The sequence below is a fragment of the Bos indicus x Bos taurus genome, chromosome 21 (assembly GCF_003369695.1).
Source record: "Bos indicus x Bos taurus breed Angus x Brahman F1 hybrid chromosome 21, Bos_hybrid_MaternalHap_v2.0, whole genome shotgun sequence".
Classification (NCBI taxonomy): domain Eukaryota; kingdom Metazoa; phylum Chordata; class Mammalia; order Artiodactyla; family Bovidae; genus Bos; species Bos indicus x Bos taurus.
The window spans coordinates 57,300,476-57,318,560 of NC_040096.1; the positions used below are offsets into that span (position 1 = coordinate 57,300,476).

An 18,085-nucleotide genomic window follows, 5' to 3' on the forward strand; every position below is an offset into this window, starting at 1 on the left:
CCCTGAGGGGCAGCCAGCCCAGATAGCAGATCCAAGGGAGCCCCAAGCCGCCCTCTGAGACATCACCCCCAAAGCGTGGAGAGACTCTCAGGCCCCAGTGGCCCCTTTGGGCTTTGTGGTTCTTGAGATAAGCTGGCCCTCTTTGCATCTGTTTGCCTTTTTAGTCTGTGTTGGTCTCTGGGGTGACAGTATGACATATCTAGTCCTGTGAGTTCTTGGCAGCTCAGGGGAGCGTGTAAAGCCACTGAAGATTGGCCCAGCCCCATGGACTGTTGTGGGGGTCTTAAAGACAATGGCAGGGAAAGCCCTTTGCAGAGTGGAAGGATGGGGCAGGGCTCTGGGGCTCTGCACTGGGTCTGAGCCCTGGCCGGCCAGTTCCCTGGCAGTGGTCAGCCATGCCCTGGCCACAGTGACCCCTGCTCCATCCAGAGCCTCAATCTTCGCTGCCAAGCAGGGCTCCACGCCAGGCATGGTGGCACACAGTAGGGCCAGGCCAGAGACATCCTTGATCCAACTACCCTCTACTTATGGACATGAACCCTCCCACCTCAATTGTGCCATAACCTCCTAGGATACCTTCTTTCTCTTCCTGAAACCCACAAGGGGTTCGGGTGGGAAAGCTGAAATCCTGTGGTCAGGAGAGCTAGTCTGTTTGGGGGCTTCATTAAGTTTGTTTTTTTTTTAACTGCAGTATAGTTGATCTGATCTGATCTGATCTGATAGTTGATTTACAATGTCTTGTTAGTTTCAGGTGTACAGCAAAGTCGTTCAGTTTTATGTATTATTTTTTCAGATTATTTTCCATTATAGGCTATTACAGGATATTGACTAAAGTTCCCTGTGATATACAATAAATCCTTGTTGCCTACCTATTTTATATATTCAGCGACATGAAGTATTTTTGAGACAAGCCAAATACAAATAAATACACAAAGATCTTAAACGTTTCACAGTTTCTGACCCAAAACACTGCCTGGATACCCTGCACACTACTCCTTTACAGACTTAAGAGTCAGGGCCCCCTGCCCCACCTCTGGCACCATGGGGAAATTTCTAAGGAGTTCTATGGGGTGTTTGCTGGAAGGAGAAATGGCAGGAAGTAGACTGGGGGGCGTGTGTGCCCCCTTGCCCCTCTCTCTGTTCCTACTCCCAAAGCCAGAGTGGGAGGCTCTGCATCTAGGACAGCCCAGCCTTACAGGTGCTGGACTCTGGCAGAAGGACAATTTGGGGGCCTCCAGAATGGGTAACCCAAGTCTGCCAGTCTTGATGGAATGACTTCCATCTAGATGTATCTGGGCCCCAGAGCAGGCAACAGAGCACCAGGGGATGTGGGGGGAGGTTCCTGAGTTTCCCCAGCTTTACTCTCCTGTCTTCACCGGGTGGTGGCCCAAAGGGTGCTGCACATCATCGAAGCCTCTGAAGTTCAGTAAAAAGAGGGACTTGCCTGGGAATTCCCTGGTGGTCCAGTGGTTAGGACACCACGCTCTCTCTGCCAAAGGCCCGGGTTCAATCCCTGATGGCATATCCCCACCCCTGGTGCTCTGCAGAGTCAGACATGCCCGAACTAGGAGCAGGCTCCAGGAAGTCCCTACTCTTGAGAACTTCAATTACTCCATATGGCTCAGGGGTAAAGAATCTGCCTATAATGCAGGAGACATAGGAGACCTGGGTTGGGAAGATCCTCTGGAGGAGGGCATGGCAACCCACTCTAGTATTCTTGGAAAATTCCTGGAAAATCAAATGGACAGAGGAGCCTGGCAGGCTACAATCCAAAGGGTTGCAAAGAGTTGGACACGACTGAGCAACTAAGCTCACACACACACACACACACACACACATGCACACACATACAAGAGGAGAACTAACACAGAGTATAGAAAAGAACAGTTTGGAGGCTGGATTTTGGTCCCAGTTCTGCCTCTGATTGGCTGGAGATCTCAGGCAAGCTACTTCTGTGGCTTGGGAAAGAGATGGCATGGGACTAGATTTGGGGTTTTCAGACCATCTGGGCACTCCACCCTTCTGCAGAAGCAGATGGGGGCAGGAGGAGAGGTGGAACGGGCTTCCGCCTTCCTGTATTTCACAGGCTGAACAGACAGATCTGAACTCATCAGAAACCTGTAAGACCTTCATGTTCTTCCAACTGGTTTCACATGCTGTAATTTGGCAAAAACCAGAAACAGAGTCCCACTTTCTTGTAGCAGGCTTTTAGACAGTGAGAGATCAGGGACTTCCTGTACGAAGTAGAGAGTACTTGGACACTGGGCCGATGGAACCCTGGCCCCTTTCTTCCCTCCCACCCTCTCTGCAGCGTCCATCACTCTGGGCAATTACAGGACTGATGGGAGACCCATGCAGCTGCTAGGAACCTGGCTGGAGTCAGCTCAAAATACAAACTCTCCCAGAAGCACCCTCATAGATTCCTTTACCCACATCCCCTCTGCACATTGGCTGACAGCTGGCCATGCTGAGCTAATAATATCTTAAGAGAGGCAATGAGCTTTTTCCATCAGTAGCACACTCTCCCTAAAGAGAACTGCCCAGCTCCAAAACTCACGTGCAGAGTCACCTGCCACCTAGTGGTCATGGTGGGAACTGCAGAGGACCCCAAGTCCAAGATTAGTGGTCTAGGAGAGCCAGGAGGCTGTGGAAAAGCAGGTGGTGAGCAAGCAGGAGTGTGCTGGCAGGGCTAGAGTTCATCCCTTTGCCCAAGAAGGTGGGGAACCTCCGGAGCACCTCCCTTAGGTCACCTAACCACCATGTGTTACTGAGCACTGCACTTTACGTGTGTTCCTTTCTTTTCACTGCATTTGATGGGATTTGTGGATGAGGAAATGGAAGCACAGAGAACACTAATTCACCTGAAACACAGGACTGCCTGCTGAAGGCTGAGACCGGACCCTGCTCTGTGGCCCCAAATCTGAACATTCGCAGTCAGTGCACTACAGCCAGTCGCCCCTTCCCAGCCAGGGGGATGTGATCACCACGGGAAACACAACCGTGGGGAATGCCAGCTAGAGGACTGGGACTCTTGGCCAGCAAGGGCTGGAGGCAGCAGGCAAGTCTTCCTGGAACACACAGGCTTTGAGCTGGGCTGGAATAGGAGGCCCATGGGAGGTCTACTAGCCCTTCTCTGATAAGGGATGCTAAGCCAAGTTCCGTGTTGGCCTTGATATTGTTTTTGTTGTTGTTGAGTTGCTAAGTTGTGTCCGACTCTTTGTGACCCCATGGACTGTAGCCCTCCAGGCTCCTCTGCCCATGGGATTTCCCAGGCAGGAATACTAGAGTGCGTTGCCATTTCTTTCTCCAGAGACTCTTTCCCACCCAGGGATCAAACCTACATCTCCTGCATTGGCAGGCGGATGCTTTACTGCTGAGCCACCATGGAAGCCCTGGCCTTGACACCTATTTCAAAAACTGTCTCCTTCCTGTATTGCCATGAAAGGGCGAGTGATCCTGTGGCCACAAACCCCTTTATCTCATCCCCTACTCACCCCAGGCAGGCTATGAACTTTTCACATATTGGTTGTGGAATTTGTAGCAATATGTAGGCAGCTTCATCCAGTGTAGCAGTTAGGAATGCTTTGGGCTACAAATAACTCACTACGTACCTAATAATGGTTTAAATCAGAGTAAGGGACTGGTTTGTCTCTTGCATCAAGAAGTCCTGGGGTTGGTTTTGTTTGGTTTTGTTTCCATTTGTAACTGCCTTATTGAAAAGCAAGACCCCTTCCATTCCGGGTCTCCTCATATTATAGGTGTTTCCTGCCAAATTGGGGGGATTATTTGTATTAATTTTGTAATCTGTGACTCTGTACTGTTGAAGGTTTCTCAATTCTGTGGGGTCTCCTTAGAATGTATGTGACTTTTCATGTCGCAATATCACACAGATGAGACAGCCCAAATTTCACTAACAGCGCTCTGAATAAATGATCTGAATGAGAAAAAGAAGTCCTGGGGTAAGCAATTGATAATGATGGCAGTTTTTAATCCCTGCCATCAAGAAATTGTAGACCCAGCTCTTTCCATTGTTCTTTAGGATGTGAACCTTTGTCTTTGTGACTATCACCTCTGATCACAAAACAGCTCCTGTGCCTCCGGGCTCACCTCTGTGTTCCAGACAGGAGGAAGGGAGGAGACAAACCAAAATCTGACAAGATGTATCAACTAAGTCTGTCCCTTACTAAAGGCTTTCCTGGAAGCCCCACCCAGGGACTTCCACTTATATCTGTGTAGCAGCCAGAATGGGGTCTCTTGTCCTGTACCTCAAACTGAAAGAGATTCTGGGAAGTGAGCATTTTAGTTGTGTTACTTACCCCAAACAAGTAGAAAGAAAGTGAAAGTGATGTCGCTCAGTCGTGTCCGACTCTTTGTGACCCCGTGGACTGTAGCCCACCAGGCTCCTCTGTCCATGGGATTTTCCAGGCAAGAGTATTGGAGTGGGTTGCCATTTCTTTCTCCAAGGGATCTTCCCAACCCAGGGATCGAACCTGGGTCTCCTGCATTGCAGGTAGACCATTTACCCTCTGAGCCAGCAATTAATTAGGAAGAAAAAGAAGATGAGATTTGGGTGGCTCACTGGCAGATGACCCTCATGTCAAAAATCACTGCTCTGCTCTGTAATGTTCAGTCCTTGGGTCTGGCGGATTCCCTGGAGGAGGGAATAGCCACCTACTCCATTATTCTTGCCTGGAGAATTCTACGGACACAGGAGCCTGGCAGCCTACAGTCCCTATAAGGTTACAGAGTCGGACATGACTGAAGCAGCTTAGCACACATGCACGACATATTTCAAAAATTAAATTACCTTAGGAAACATTAGGTATTAGGAATATGTATGAATTAAAATAAAAAGAAACGGAGAAATGAAGGATGCAAATTTTTAACTTTCTTTAAATTATTAAAAGTTGTGTGTCATCATATAAACATAATTAACATTTTCTCCACATATTTTTTAAGTTTTTTTTTTTAAATAAAATGTATATGACACCTACAGAGAAAGGTCTCCTGCCCACCCATGTCTCCAAGGCACTGCTTTCCCCACTCTAAAGACATCCATGGCTGTTAGTTTCTTGAGTATCTTTACATTTTAAAACTAAAAACTCACTTTAAAGCATCAGTTTAAAAATAAGCAAGGACTGCTGCTAAGTCACTTCAGTCGTGTCCGACTCTGTGTGACCTCATAGACGGCAGCCCACCAGGCTCCCCCGTCCCTGGGATTCTCCAGGCAAGAATACTGGAGTGGGTTGCCATTTCCTTCTCCAATGCATGAAAGTGAAAAGTGAAAGTGAAGTCGCTCAGTTGTGTCCGACTCTTAGCGACCCCATGGATTGCAGCCCACCAGGCTCCTCCGTCCACGGGATTTTCCAGGCAAGAGTAAAATAAGCAAGAGTTGCGTCCTAAAGGGGAGCCAATGACAAGCTTTGAGCAGAGCCGTACAGCTCAGGGCTGGACTCGAGGAATCTTTTGATTCTGCGGGTCTGAGTCTCAGCAAGTGACCAAACCACCTGGCCGCAGGCGCCTCGGGCCAGCGGCGGTGGGTGGGGCTTACAGAGGTGGGCGGGGCGGACCAAGCCGGGACCAGCTCCCTCCGGTTGCGTGTGGGTGGAGGCGGTGGTTCAGGCTCCGCCTCCACACCCTTGCCTCCTGCAGGTTCCTACTATCTGACCACCACCTACGGGGCCCTGGAGCACATCAAGAACTACGACAAGATCACGGTGACCCGGCAGCTGAGCGTGGAGGTGCAGGACTCGATCCACCGCTGGGAGCGCCGGCGCACGCTCAACAAGGCTCGGGCCTCCCGCTCCTCCGTGCAGGTGCGGCCTGGGACCGAGAGGGTGGGGGGGCGGGGGCGGGGGTACCTTGCTCCCAGACCATCCCTACTGCCTGCCAGTTCAGGAGCAATGGCACTGAGCCCCCAGCCTGCCATTGTGCGCCGGGTTAGGGGCTGGGGATGAGAAGTTGAGGGCTGGAGAAGAGAAAGGTACCAGCGAGCATCGGCGTTTCAGTTGGGCACACAAGATAGAGCTAGGAAGAAGGAGACCTTCACCCAGCATTCCTCAGAGTCTGTGATGTCCGAGCAGGCTGTTAGGGCCGGAGATGGGACCAGTGGTTTGTCCCAGTTAAAAAGCCCAGGAGCTGATCTGCAGCCTTGCCACTTGGTGCCCAGACAAATGCAGCAGCTGCGAAGGGTCCCCCTGCCCCTAGCCTGCCCACAGCCTGCCCACCTCCAACCCACCCACCCATCCTTCCTCACTTCTGTCTGTACAGACTCAGTGTTCAAAAGTCACTGGTGGCCAGACTCCTGCCCCACCCATCCCGTTATCCCACACCTCCAAGGCTGCATCAGATCAGTTCATTTCAGTTCAGTCAATCAGTCATGCCTGACTCTTTGTGACCCCATGGACTGCAGCATGTCAGGCTTCCCTGTCCATCACCAACTCCTGGAGCCTACTCAAACTCATGCATCAGAACAGCTATGAGCACGCTGAGCTCGACTCCCTAGGGCTTAGCCTCTCAGCTCATGCTGGTCCATCTCCCCTTCCTCACCAGCTGCCACTGCCCAGCCTCAGTTTCTCCAACAGCCCCTCCTCTGAAAAGCCTTCCCTGCCACCCCCCCCCCGCCTGCCCCCTCCCCACTCCCTATGGCATGGGTTAGAAGTGCTTCCTGCTGCTGCTGCTTCTGTTGCAGCACATACACCCTGTACTGTAACCATCTGTGTATAAAGCTGTAACCCTGAGAGAGCAGGCCCTATTGCTCACATGTCTCAGGGCCTGGGACAGAGTGGGACTGGGGAGTATGCACAATGGCAGGAGTTGGGACAGTGAATCAAGCTTCACAGTCCAGAGCTGTGAGTAGGTCTCCAGACTCACTTCCCTGGCATCTAGGGCACACTGGACCTGAATCCCATGCCTGGCTGCTTTCCACATGCCCTTTCTATAACTGGGAGATCCCAGGCCTGGGAGGCAAGAGGCTCACAGTATGGATCCAGCTCTGTACTAGCTTGCTGTGTGATCCCAAGCCGTGTCTAACTCTCTCTGGGACGCAGTTTTCCTGTCAGCCCAGGGGGGGCTCTGGCCCATTTGAGCTCTGCCTCCCCAGTACATGTTCTAACATCAGCCAAGCTGATGTCCCTCCTCCTCTAATCAATGGTGTCTTGATAATGTTTAGTAACTGGTTCTCTGGGGAGAAAGAAAAAAAAAGGCTCTGATCTTTGCTTCTGTCAATTTCCATGGTATTACTATAAATACTGCCACTGTGGCTGATTCCAAGCTACTAACTTGGCATCGTGGAACTTGGAGTTGGGAAGAGATGTACACAGTTGGCTTTCTCAAACTGGTATGAGCCAGCATAAGTTGGCGAGTGCAGCTGCAGCACACCAGCATTCCCTCCCGCCTTCTGGGACAGCTGCCCCTCCACCAACTCTTGGAATGTGAGCGCCCTTGGTCCAAGGGTGACCCTCTCATTCCTTCCTTCTTGCTTCTACCTCGTGGATTCCCAGTGCTGAGCACCAGTGCGTGCCACTAAGGAGGCAAAGCTCAGGAAGAGGCTTGGGATGAGACTTATCAGCACCGTTTCTGGGGTCTGAGGACAGCACCGCTGTCCGCCCCCTTCCCAGTGTCCTCTGCACCGCACACACTAAATCCCTACCCTCAGGAGAGAAAGCCCAGAGCCTGAGAGTCATCGGATGTCAAGGACTCTGGGGGAGGCCTGATGGTGGCTGAGGAGAGCATAGGCAGCCACTGAGACCCAGGGAAGCGGGCTGGGCTTTCCCCTCCCAGGAAGAAAAAAAAGAAATGATCCCAGGGACTATTGACACAGAGCCTGGCACCACTCTGTAGTCATTAATTATCTCCATTCTGAACTAGGCGGCATCAGGAGACCGCTGTGCTGTCACCATCCTTCCCCCGCACACACACTTCCTGCCCGCCCTCTGGGCCCTTGGGAGAAAGGGGAATCTTCTAGGCTCTGAGCTAGTTTTCTGTGCTCCACCCCCAGGCACAGAGAAAGGACTGCTTTTATCCCCAGTTAACAGTAGTGGAAATGGAGACCCAGAGAAGTCAAGGTCACACAGTGAGTGGGAGCAGATTCAAAGCCAGGCAGGGACTCCTTCCACGGTCTCTGGTGGACTCAGGTGTGAGTGTGCTGTTTTCTGCAAACACTCCCCATCTCTTTCCCCCAAGTCTTCTCCCCCGCCCTTCCCTGCCAGCCTGCTCCTCCTGGGAACACCACCCTCCCATCCCCAGGCCCCTCCAGCCCTAGGGCCTGAACTGTTCAGCCTGCCTTAGCTGCTCCAGCTGAGCCATGGAATTCTGGGGTGGGTCTGAATCTTTGATTTTATTTATGCTGCCCCGTGTGCCCAGCAGAGTGCCTGGAATGCAGGGGGACTCCTGGAAGAAGAGAAAGTGAAAAATAGATTTTTTCAATGACAGCAAGCCCGTGGACTGGCCACCAGGGGGCGCGCTCACTCCTTGTGTCCAGACCAAGCGACTGACCTAGTGAGAGCTGAGGCTCAGAGAAGGAGGGTCTTTGCCTGAGGTCACGCAGCAGGGTCAGCCGCCGGTACCCCGACGGCCAGCCTCACGACCCCTCCTGCCATCCATCCGCTGTCTATGGAGAGGAATCGGGGGACCCAAAGAGGACAAGGCCACGCAGCTTCTCCTGTCCAGGCTCCCAGCATCGGGGCAGGGGTGAGACAGGACGTGGGCTTGGCCCCGTGGGTAACCATGACCCCCTCCGTCTTGCCTTGCAGGACTTCATCTGCGTGTCGTATCTGGAGCCGGAGCAGCAGTCGCGGACACTGGCGTCGCGGGCGGACACGCTGGCCGAGGCGCTGTGCGCCCAATGCGCGGAGAAGTTCGAGGTGGTGCAGCCCCAGGACTACCGGCTCTTCGTGCTGGTGGACGGCCGCACCTTCCAGCTGGCCGACGAGGCGCTGCCACACCGCATCAAGGGCTACCTGCTGCGGAGCGAGCCCAAGCGCGACTTCCACTTCGTGTACCGGCCCCTGGACGGCGGCGGGGGCAGCGGAGGCCCGCCCTGCCTCGTGGTGCGGGAGCCCAACTTCCTGTGAGCCTGGAGCCACGGCCCCTCCGATGGCAGTGTCCACCCAGGCGGGGACACTGGCAGACCGGCCCGCACCCTCGACCCCCACACTCACACTCAGACGTACCCACTCACACATGCACACGCACCCACTCACACATGCACATGCACAGACACATGCGCGTGCGCACTCAAACACACACTCCCAATAGGGATGCCCACACGTTGCCCCGTGCTTGCAGCCTACTGAGCGCACCTCGGCCACCGTGGCATGGCCCCGGCGTGCTCCCAGTAGAAGGGCGGGAGTCAGGAGAGGCCACGTCCTTCATTAGGCAGAAAGGGAAATGGAAACTCAGAAAGAGAAAGGACCCTCCAGCCCCCTGCAGCACACAGAGCCCAAGCTCGGCCCCTGTTCACACACAGCCCATCAGGCCAGTCCGTCTGCCCCGCGCCCCCACCCCCTGCCCACCCGGATCCCCAGCCTGATCCCCAGCCTTTCCCCGGGACCGTCCTCAGGAGGAGTGGCCTGGCCACAGCTGCCCCGCCCCCATGGAGCTGGAATGTTTTGGACCCGCCCAGCATCTCAGGAGCATCTCAGGGTGCGTGAGGAGACAGGCCCCTCACCCCTGCCTCAGAGCCAGCCTTCAGCCATCAGCACTCTCCGTGCTGCTGGTAGCTTCCCAGCCCCTCCGGAAGCAGCCAGGTGTACACTGGGACCTCCGAGCGAGGCCAGCTTCACAGCTACGTGAACGAGCCCAGCCTTGGCCACAGGGGACATTGTTCAGGGCCCTCTCCTTCGTGGGCACCCCAGGACTGTGGCATTCATGGCAAGAGACACTGTGTGGGGAGTGTTTTAATAAAAGCCCTTTTGAAAATGGCATCTTCTTTTCTCAAAGGGCTAGAGCTCTGCTCAGGCAGCCTAATCCCCCTCCAAGGTAGGGTTCAGAAAAGCACCTCCTTTCCACTGAGCACCCTATTTTTTTTGACAGAATCTGTAGGTTTCTCAGGTGGCACTAGTGGCAAAAAACCGGCCAGTGCAGGAGAAAAACACGAGTCCAATCCGTGGGTTGGGAAGATCCCCTGGATGAGGGCATGGCAACCCACTCCAGTATTCTTGCCTGGAGAATCCCCATGGACAGAGGAGCCTGGTGGGCTTCAGTCCATAGGGTCACAAAGCGTCTGACACGACTGAAGCGACTTGGCACACGCGCATAGAATACTCTCAGGGCCCTGGGCCCTGTCTGCCCCTCAGCCTGGTCATTTCCTCTCTTCCTAGCATCCACACGTCCATCATTCCTGCCTATCACAGCAATATCATTCTGTACAATCTTTGCCTGGTCAAACTCCTATCTATCCCTCAAAGCCCATCTCCAGAAAGCCTTCTCTAATTTCCTAGGCTGCTGGCCAGATAATCCTTGTCCATGTCCTCCAGCCCTGTGGGCTCATCTCTGTCACAAGAGATAGCTCATCCAATTGCATCTGTCTGTTGATACTTCTGCTTTCTCCACCAGATTTGGACCCTTCCAGTCTGTGTCCTCAGCATTGATTAAAAATATGTGTTTGCTGAGTGCCTGTTCAATGTCAGCACTCTTCTAGGCCCTGGGAGACAGTAGAGAACAAATCAAAGTGCACATGCAGCCCCAGCATTCATGGCAGTGAGCTGTGCCCACAGGCAGGGCAGCTGGACTTCCCTGAATTATATTGCTGGGAAGCAGCCAGCTCATTCAGCTGATCAACAAACATCTGTCTGACTGTGGCTCCAGGCCAGCCCTGTGGCAGATGCAGGGATGGCTCCAGGATGCAGCCAGCCAGCCCTGGACTTTGCAGGCCGGGGATCTTTATAACAGACATGAGGAAACAGGCAAATACCCAGAAGCTGAGGTTAGCCAGCCATGATCCCAGGTTGCTCTTCCCTCTGCCACACCCCTGCCCACCCCCTGGCACAGACATTGTCCCCTTCCTAATCTTCCGATGCTCCCTACAGCCCGAAGCTGAGCTGGCTGTGCTGCCTCGGGTCCCCAGTTGTAAGGCAGGGTGCCCACTGCCTCTCACTAGGCCTGAGACTGGTGGGGATGGGTCAGATGGAGGTCCATTTACCCAAGCACCCTCCTGCCAGTGGGGCCCAAACTTGGGGTGGGGTTGGAATTCAGAGGGTGGATTGGGCATCGGTCCAGCCCTGGCAGGGGGCAGGGGGATCTTCTGTCCAGCTCCCAGGGGGCGGGCAGAGCCAATCAGTGACCTGGACCAGGGGCACCACTGTAAGAACCCCACGTGTGCGTGTGCGCGTGTGTGCTCGAGCGTGGGGCCCCTCCCGTCAGGACAGGCCAGAGAGCAGGACGGGTGGGGCTACCTGGATCCTGTGGTCTGGAGGCCTCTGTCCGCAGTGGAGTGTGCGGGCCTGATCCAGGATCAAGAAACAGGGCCGTGCAAGTGCTGAGCCCTCATGAGTGCCTGGAACTGGTCAGTGACTCCTCTTGTGGAAGGTATTTACGGACGAGGAGGTGAAGGCTCAAAGAAACGGGGAGAATTGGTCTGCTCCGGTGACCTTGACAAAAATACCACTGATGGGCCAGCTTAAACAGCATTTATTTTCTCACCGTTCTGGAGCCTGAAGTCCCGAATCAGGGCTGATTTCTCCTTGGCTTGCAGACAGCTGCCTGCCCACACAGCCTTCTTTCTGGGCCTGAGCACCCCTAATCTCTTCTTATAAGAACGCAGGTCCTATTTGGAGCAGGGCACAGCTGTGTGACCTCACGTTACCTTTAGTAACCCTTTAAGGCCCTGTCTCCCAAATGCGGGCACATTCTGAGATGTGGCTTAGGGCTTCAACACATGAACTTGGAGGGGACACAGTCTAGCCCATAACAACAGGGTGACTTGCCCAAGGTCACGCAGCTGGTTAGAGGCCAGAGTGAGGTTTGAACTCAGAGCTGAACTACCCCCAAATTCAGGGCTCTCTTTACCCCACACGGCACCCCAAGTGACCTGTTTGTAGAAAACCAAAGTCAGATGAGCCTCACCTGCCAAATCCACTCCTGAGCTTGCCTGACGCCATGGTGAGCATCACAGGGCTGACTTGACCCAGAGGTCCAATATGCAAGTGAAGTGACCTGGCTCCTCCACGGGCCCCAAGGAATCAGTGTGTTGGAGGGTGATGGGTCACAGGCTGTGGCATAGAACAGGGGCTGGGCATTGTCTCATCCCTGGCGATCGTGTCCTGTGCTCTTGGCCAGCTGGCTCCCTCCCTCTGCTTTTACTGGCCTCTCCCCTGGGCCAGTGGTGTTGAGATAAGCTATGAGAACATCTGCAGAGACCAGGACATGGCCAGGCCCTACAGCTCCTCTGTCCCCAGATCCTAGCAGTGACAGCTAGGTGCAAAGCCTTGCCTGTCATGAGCAGTCCCAAACCCGCCCTGCAGACACCTGGCCCATCATGGCCTCAAAAGACTGCGTTCCCCTAGTTAGGAGCAGGTTTCCGCTGGGGAACAAGGGAGCAGCCTGCAGAGGAAGTGGGCAGAGAGAAGCGGGGGCCCTAAGTGGGGGAGGGAAAGAGAGAGGCCGAGAGGGTCTTGTGGGTGCAGAGGAGATGCGCCCCCCCTCCCCTCCCCCCACAGATCATTTCGCCAGTTTGCAGATGTGGGCACTCTGTGGGCACTCTGCGAGCACTCAGCTGGCCTGAATCCAAGAACTGGCCACCTCCTGCTCTGCAGAGTCATCTGGCCTGGAAAGCAGGGAGCAGCTGGGCAGGAACCAGGCCCTCCCTTCGCAGGAAGGTCATATGGAGCCTGGCTCTGGGGAGGAAAGTTCTGACTCACAGTGGCCATGGGTTGCCTCAACCCCAGTTGTCACGCTATTTGCTGGAAGACAGAGGTTTCCTAGGAATGCCCTTCCAGGAAACATCTCTTTGCAGCTGACACAACCTTAAGCCAAAAGGGAACTCAAATCTGGCTTCAAAGTTGGAAAGTTCAGCTGGAAGGCAGGAGGAACCTCAGTTGGTTGTCAGGAGACCTGGGTCCCAGGCCAGCTCTGAGCCCTCAGCGAGATGCTTCACATCTTTGGCCTCAGTATCCCTATTCTTAAAATAAGAAGGATTCTTCCCCCATCTCCCAGGCTTGTCTCAGGGATCACACCAGCTCTCAGGTGGGAGCAGACAGGCAAAGCCTCAGATCTTTTGGTAGAGGGAAATAAATTCAGAGTTAGACATAAGGGCAAGGAAGTTGTTCATAGCCAAGGTTCCATGGCTGAGGGGACCGGGGAGCTGAAACCCAGGCTGGGCTTCACTTGTCACCTGGCACAGGACCGTGTCCACCTGGAGAAAGGGACACCTTTTCCACATCGTCATATGGTCTATAGCAGGGGTCCTCAACCTCCGGGCTGTGATCTGACAGTACCTGCTGTCAGATCAGTGGTGGCATTAGATTAGAAACAAAGCATGCAATAAATGTAGTGCCCTTGAGTCATCCCCAAACCATCCCAACCATCCTCCCTATCCCCGCTCCATGGAAAAATTGTCTCCCATTAAACTGGTTCCTGGTGCCAAAAAGGTTGGGGACCACTGGTCTACAGGGAGTCCAGGTGAATGCACTCCTGGGGGCAGCTCTGCGTCATTTTGGTTCAATGAGAGCAGGCAGCACAGGATGTGCCTGAGGGAGTGGAGGGCATGTCACCCACCTGGAGGAAGCAGATGGCTTCCTGCCAACGAGGATGCCTGAGGTGGGTCTTGAAGAATGCAGAGTTGGCCTAGAGCAGAAGGGAATCGAAGAACCCCTGAAGATTTCTGGAACTCTCCACGGTGCCCTTGCATGTCTGGTGAAGACTCATTGACAGCTTCTATTCCAGACTATCTTAGGAATGTTTGGCTTGGGACTTCCCTGGTGGCCCAGTGGCTAAGCCTCTGAGCTCCCAATGCAGGGAGCCTGGGTTCGAGCCCTGGTCAGGGGACTATATCACACATGCTGCAAGTAAGGATCTCGCATGGCACAGGAAAGATTAACGATCTGGCTGGAACTGAACACAGTGCAATAACAACAACAAAATAATATTTTTAAAAAAGAGTATTTGACTAGCCTTGGAGGATACAGTTGCTTCCTCCTGGAAAGAGGGCAATTTTTTTTTTTTTCCTGACCAAGATAATAAACTAGTGTCTCTCACTTTGGAAGAACGTGTCTCCTCCGACAGGGCCAAAGTGGGACAGGTCTGCTCACAACCTTATTCCTAAGCCGGATGTTTCTCAGCCTGATCCAGACGCACTGTGTGCAGAGCATCTACCAGGGCCCAGCTCCGCGTGCCCCTCAGGGCACTCGGCAGGCCAGGGGAGCCGCAAATGTGAAGCACGCGTACCTGTGTGCTGAGGTTATGAAGTCCCTGGTGGTGGTCCCAGGAGCTTCAGACCTTCTACCAGCACGTATGACAGGGTGGCAGGTGACCTTGTTAACGTGCACATGGGGTAAAATCTCTGACTCTTGACAGTTTTTGACAAGGAAGATGGAAGAAAGTGAAAAATCACAGAAAATGAAATAGGAGCATGCTGTATGCAGAGTCACCGGTCATTAAAAGATCGGGTGTACATAAAGCCTGAAGCAAAGAGTAGTGGGAGGTGAGGCCAAAGGGGTGGCTGGTCAGGTCTTTGAATGGCCCTGGTTGGCAGCACAGCGAGTCTGGAAATTCTGCACCCACATAGAACAGAACTGGAGGCGCTGGGCTGGAGGCAGTAATAGTGAGCACTCCTAGCATTTAGACTGTTGTCTTGAAAGACAATGTCTCATGAAAAGACGCCAGAGTTTCCTGGAGAAATAGCTGATCCCACCTTTGGGACAGGAAATGTAGAATGAAACATTCTGATACACTAGATAGGAAGGAAGCCGTGGAAGTTTCTTAGCGTCATGTCAAAGGGGCTTGGGTTGTTCAGTCGCTAAATCATGACTGCATTCTCCTCTGCCTACCTCCCTGCAACCACTAATCTACTTTCATGTTGTTCAGTTGCTCAGTTGTGTCCAACTCTTTGTGACCTCATGAACTGCAGCACGCCAGGCTCCTCTGTCCTTCATTATCTCCTGGAGTTTGCTCAAAGTCACATCCATTCAGTTGACGATGCTATCCAACCATCTCATCCTCTGCCGCCTGCTTCTCCTCTTGCCTTCGATCTTTCCCAGCATCATTTTCTTTTCCAATAGTCGGGGCCCGTCACATAAGGTGAAGATGAGATAAGAAGATGAAGAGGAAGATAAGATGAAGATAAGAAGATAAGATGAGATAAGAAGATAAGAAGAGGTGGCAAGAATACACAGAAGAACTGTACAAAAAAGATATTCACGACCCAGATAATCACGATGGTGTGATCACTGACCTAGAGCCAGACATCCTGGAATGTGAGGTCAAGTGGGCCTTAGAAAGCATCACTACGAACAAAGCTAGTGGAGGTGATGGAATTCCAGTTGAGCTATTTCAAATCCTGAAAGATGATGCTGTGAAAGTGCTGCAGTCAATATGCCAGCAAATTTGGAAAACTCAGCAGTGGCCACAGGACTGGAAAAGGTCAGTTTTCGTTCCAATCCCAAAGAAAGGCAATGCCAAAGAATGCTTAAACTACCGCACAATTGCACTCATCTCACACGCTAGTAAAGTAATGCTCAAAATTCTCCAAGCCAGACTTCAGCAATACGTGAACCGTGAACTTCCTGATGTTCAAGCTGGTTTTAGAAAAGGCAGAGGAACCAGAGATCAAATTGCCAACATCCGCTGGATCATGGAAAAAGCAAGAGAGTTCCAGAAAAACATCTATTTCTGCTTTATTGACTATGCCAAAGCCTTTGACTGTGTGGATCACAATAAACTGTAGAAAATTCTGAAAGAGATGGGAATACCAGACCACCTGACCTGCCTCTTGAGAAACCTGTATGCAGGTCAGGAAGCAACAGTTAGAACTGGACATGGAACAACAGACTGATTCCAAATAGGAAAAGGAGTACGTCAAGGCTGTATATTGTCACCCTGCTTATTTAACTTCTATGCAGAGTACATCATGAGAAATGCTGGACTGGAAGAAACACAAGCTGGAATCAAGATTGCCGGGAGAAATATCAATAACCTCAGATATGCAGATGACACCACCCTTATGGCAGAAAGTGAAGAGGAACTCAAAAGCCTCTTGATGAAAGTGAAAGTGGAGAGTGAAAAAGTTGGCTTAAAGCTCAACATTCAGAAAACGAAAATCATGGCATCCAGTCCCATCACTTCATGGGAAATAGATGGGGAAACAATGGAAACGGTGTCGACTTCATTTTTTGGGGCTCCAAAATCACTGCAGATGGTGACTGCAGCCATGAAATTAAAAGATGCTTACTCCTTGGAAGGAAAGTTATGACCAACCTAGATAGCATATTCAAAAGCAGAGACATTACTTTGCCAACAAAGGTCTGTCTAGTCAAGGCTATGGTTTTTCCTGTGGTCATGTATGGATGTGAGAGTTGGACTGTGAAGAAGGCTGAGCACCGAAGAATTGATGCTTTTGAACTGTGGTGTTGGAGAAGACTCTTGAGAGTCCCTTGGACTGCAAGGAGATCCAACCAGTCCATTCTGAAGGAGATCAGCCCTGGGATTTCTTTGGAGGGAATGATGCTGAAGCTGAAACTCAAGTACTTTGGCCACCTCATGCAAAGAGTTGACTTATTGGAAAGGACTCTGATGCTGGGAGGGATTGGGGGCCAGAGGAGAAGGGGACGACAGAGGATGAGATGGGTGGATGGCATCACTGACTTGATGGACGTGAGTCTCAGTGAACTCTGGGAGTTGGTGATGGACAGGGAGGCCTGGCGTGCTGGGATTCATGGGGTCACAGAGTTGGACACGACTGAGCAACTGATCTGATCTGATCCTTTAGGATGGACTGGTTTGACCTCTGAAAGGGCTTGGGAGTCCACCTTGGGAGTTCACCAGGACTTCCCTGGTGGCTCAGCTGGTGAAGAGTCTGCCTGTAATGCAGGAGACCTGGGATCGATCCCTGGGTTGGGAAGATCCCCTGGAGAAGGGAAAGGCTACCCACTCCAGTATTCTGGCCTGGAGAAGTCCATGGACTGTATAGTCCATGGGGTTACAAACAGTTGGACACAAATGAGCAACTTTCATTCATTCAGCCAAAAATGGACAACTTGAGCTTCAGTAAAGAAGTGCAGTGGATCAAAACTCAATAGAAATATGTAAATCCTCTGGATCTGGCTGCTGATTTGTAAGAGACTTGGGCATCAGAAAGACATGCTGAGCAGCAGCTTATGTATGCAATCAGTGAAGTCCAGACTGAGAAACTCCACTGATCTCCAGCCTGGACTTTTTAATGGAAATTGGAAGGGAAAAAAAAAAAAGATGAGAGAATCTGTAGAATAAAAACTGTAAAAGTGTCTAGGGATGCCCACTTGTCCTAAAAGCACAAAGAACACAAGGAGGGTGGTTACTTTGGGAGGGAGGAGCTATGACTGGGATGGAGTACAAGCAGGGGCTTCCAGGGTGGCCAGTGTGATGGTTAATTTCGTGTGTCAGTTTGGCTGGGCCACAGTGCCCACATATTTAGGCAAACATTATCCTGGATGCTGTAGTGAACGATTTTTTTGGATGATGTCAACATTTACATGAGTAGACTTAGAGCAAAGCAGATGACCCTCTAAAACATGGGTGGTGGTGGTGATTTAGTCGCTAAGTCGTGTCCTACTCTTGTGACCCCATGGACTATAGCCTGCCAGGCTCCTCTGTCCATGGGATTCTCTGGGCAAGAATACTGGAGTGGGTTGCCGTGCCCTTCTCCAGGGAATCGAACGTGGGTCTCCTGCATTGCAGGCATATTCTTTACCAACTAAGCTATGAGGGAAGTCCATAGTAATGTGGGTGGGTCCCGTCGAAACAGGTGATGGTCCTAGAAGTGCAAAGACCTTCCCTGAGCAAGAAGGGATCCTGCCAGGGGGCCTTTGGCCTGGACTGCAGTTCCTCCTCTGGGTCTCCAGCTTGCAATTTTCTGTTTACCAAGCCTCCACAGCCACTGATTCCTTCAGGT

General features: G+C 52.4%; 1 protein-coding gene across 1 annotated transcript in view; it reads left to right on the forward strand.

Moving 5' to 3' along the window:
- Window positions 1–9,924, forward strand: part of RIN3 (Ras and Rab interactor 3) — a 136,400-nt gene extending 126,476 nt beyond the window's left edge. The window contains exons 9-10 of the mRNA XM_027520982.1: window positions 5,653–5,816; window positions 8,754–9,924. Coding sequence (XP_027376783.1) covers window positions 5,653–5,816; window positions 8,754–9,074 — 485 coding nt within the window. The 3' untranslated portion in view covers window positions 9,075–9,924. The remainder of the gene's footprint in view (window positions 1–5,652; window positions 5,817–8,753) is intronic.
- The last annotated feature ends 8,161 nt before the right edge of the window (window positions 9,925–18,085 follow it).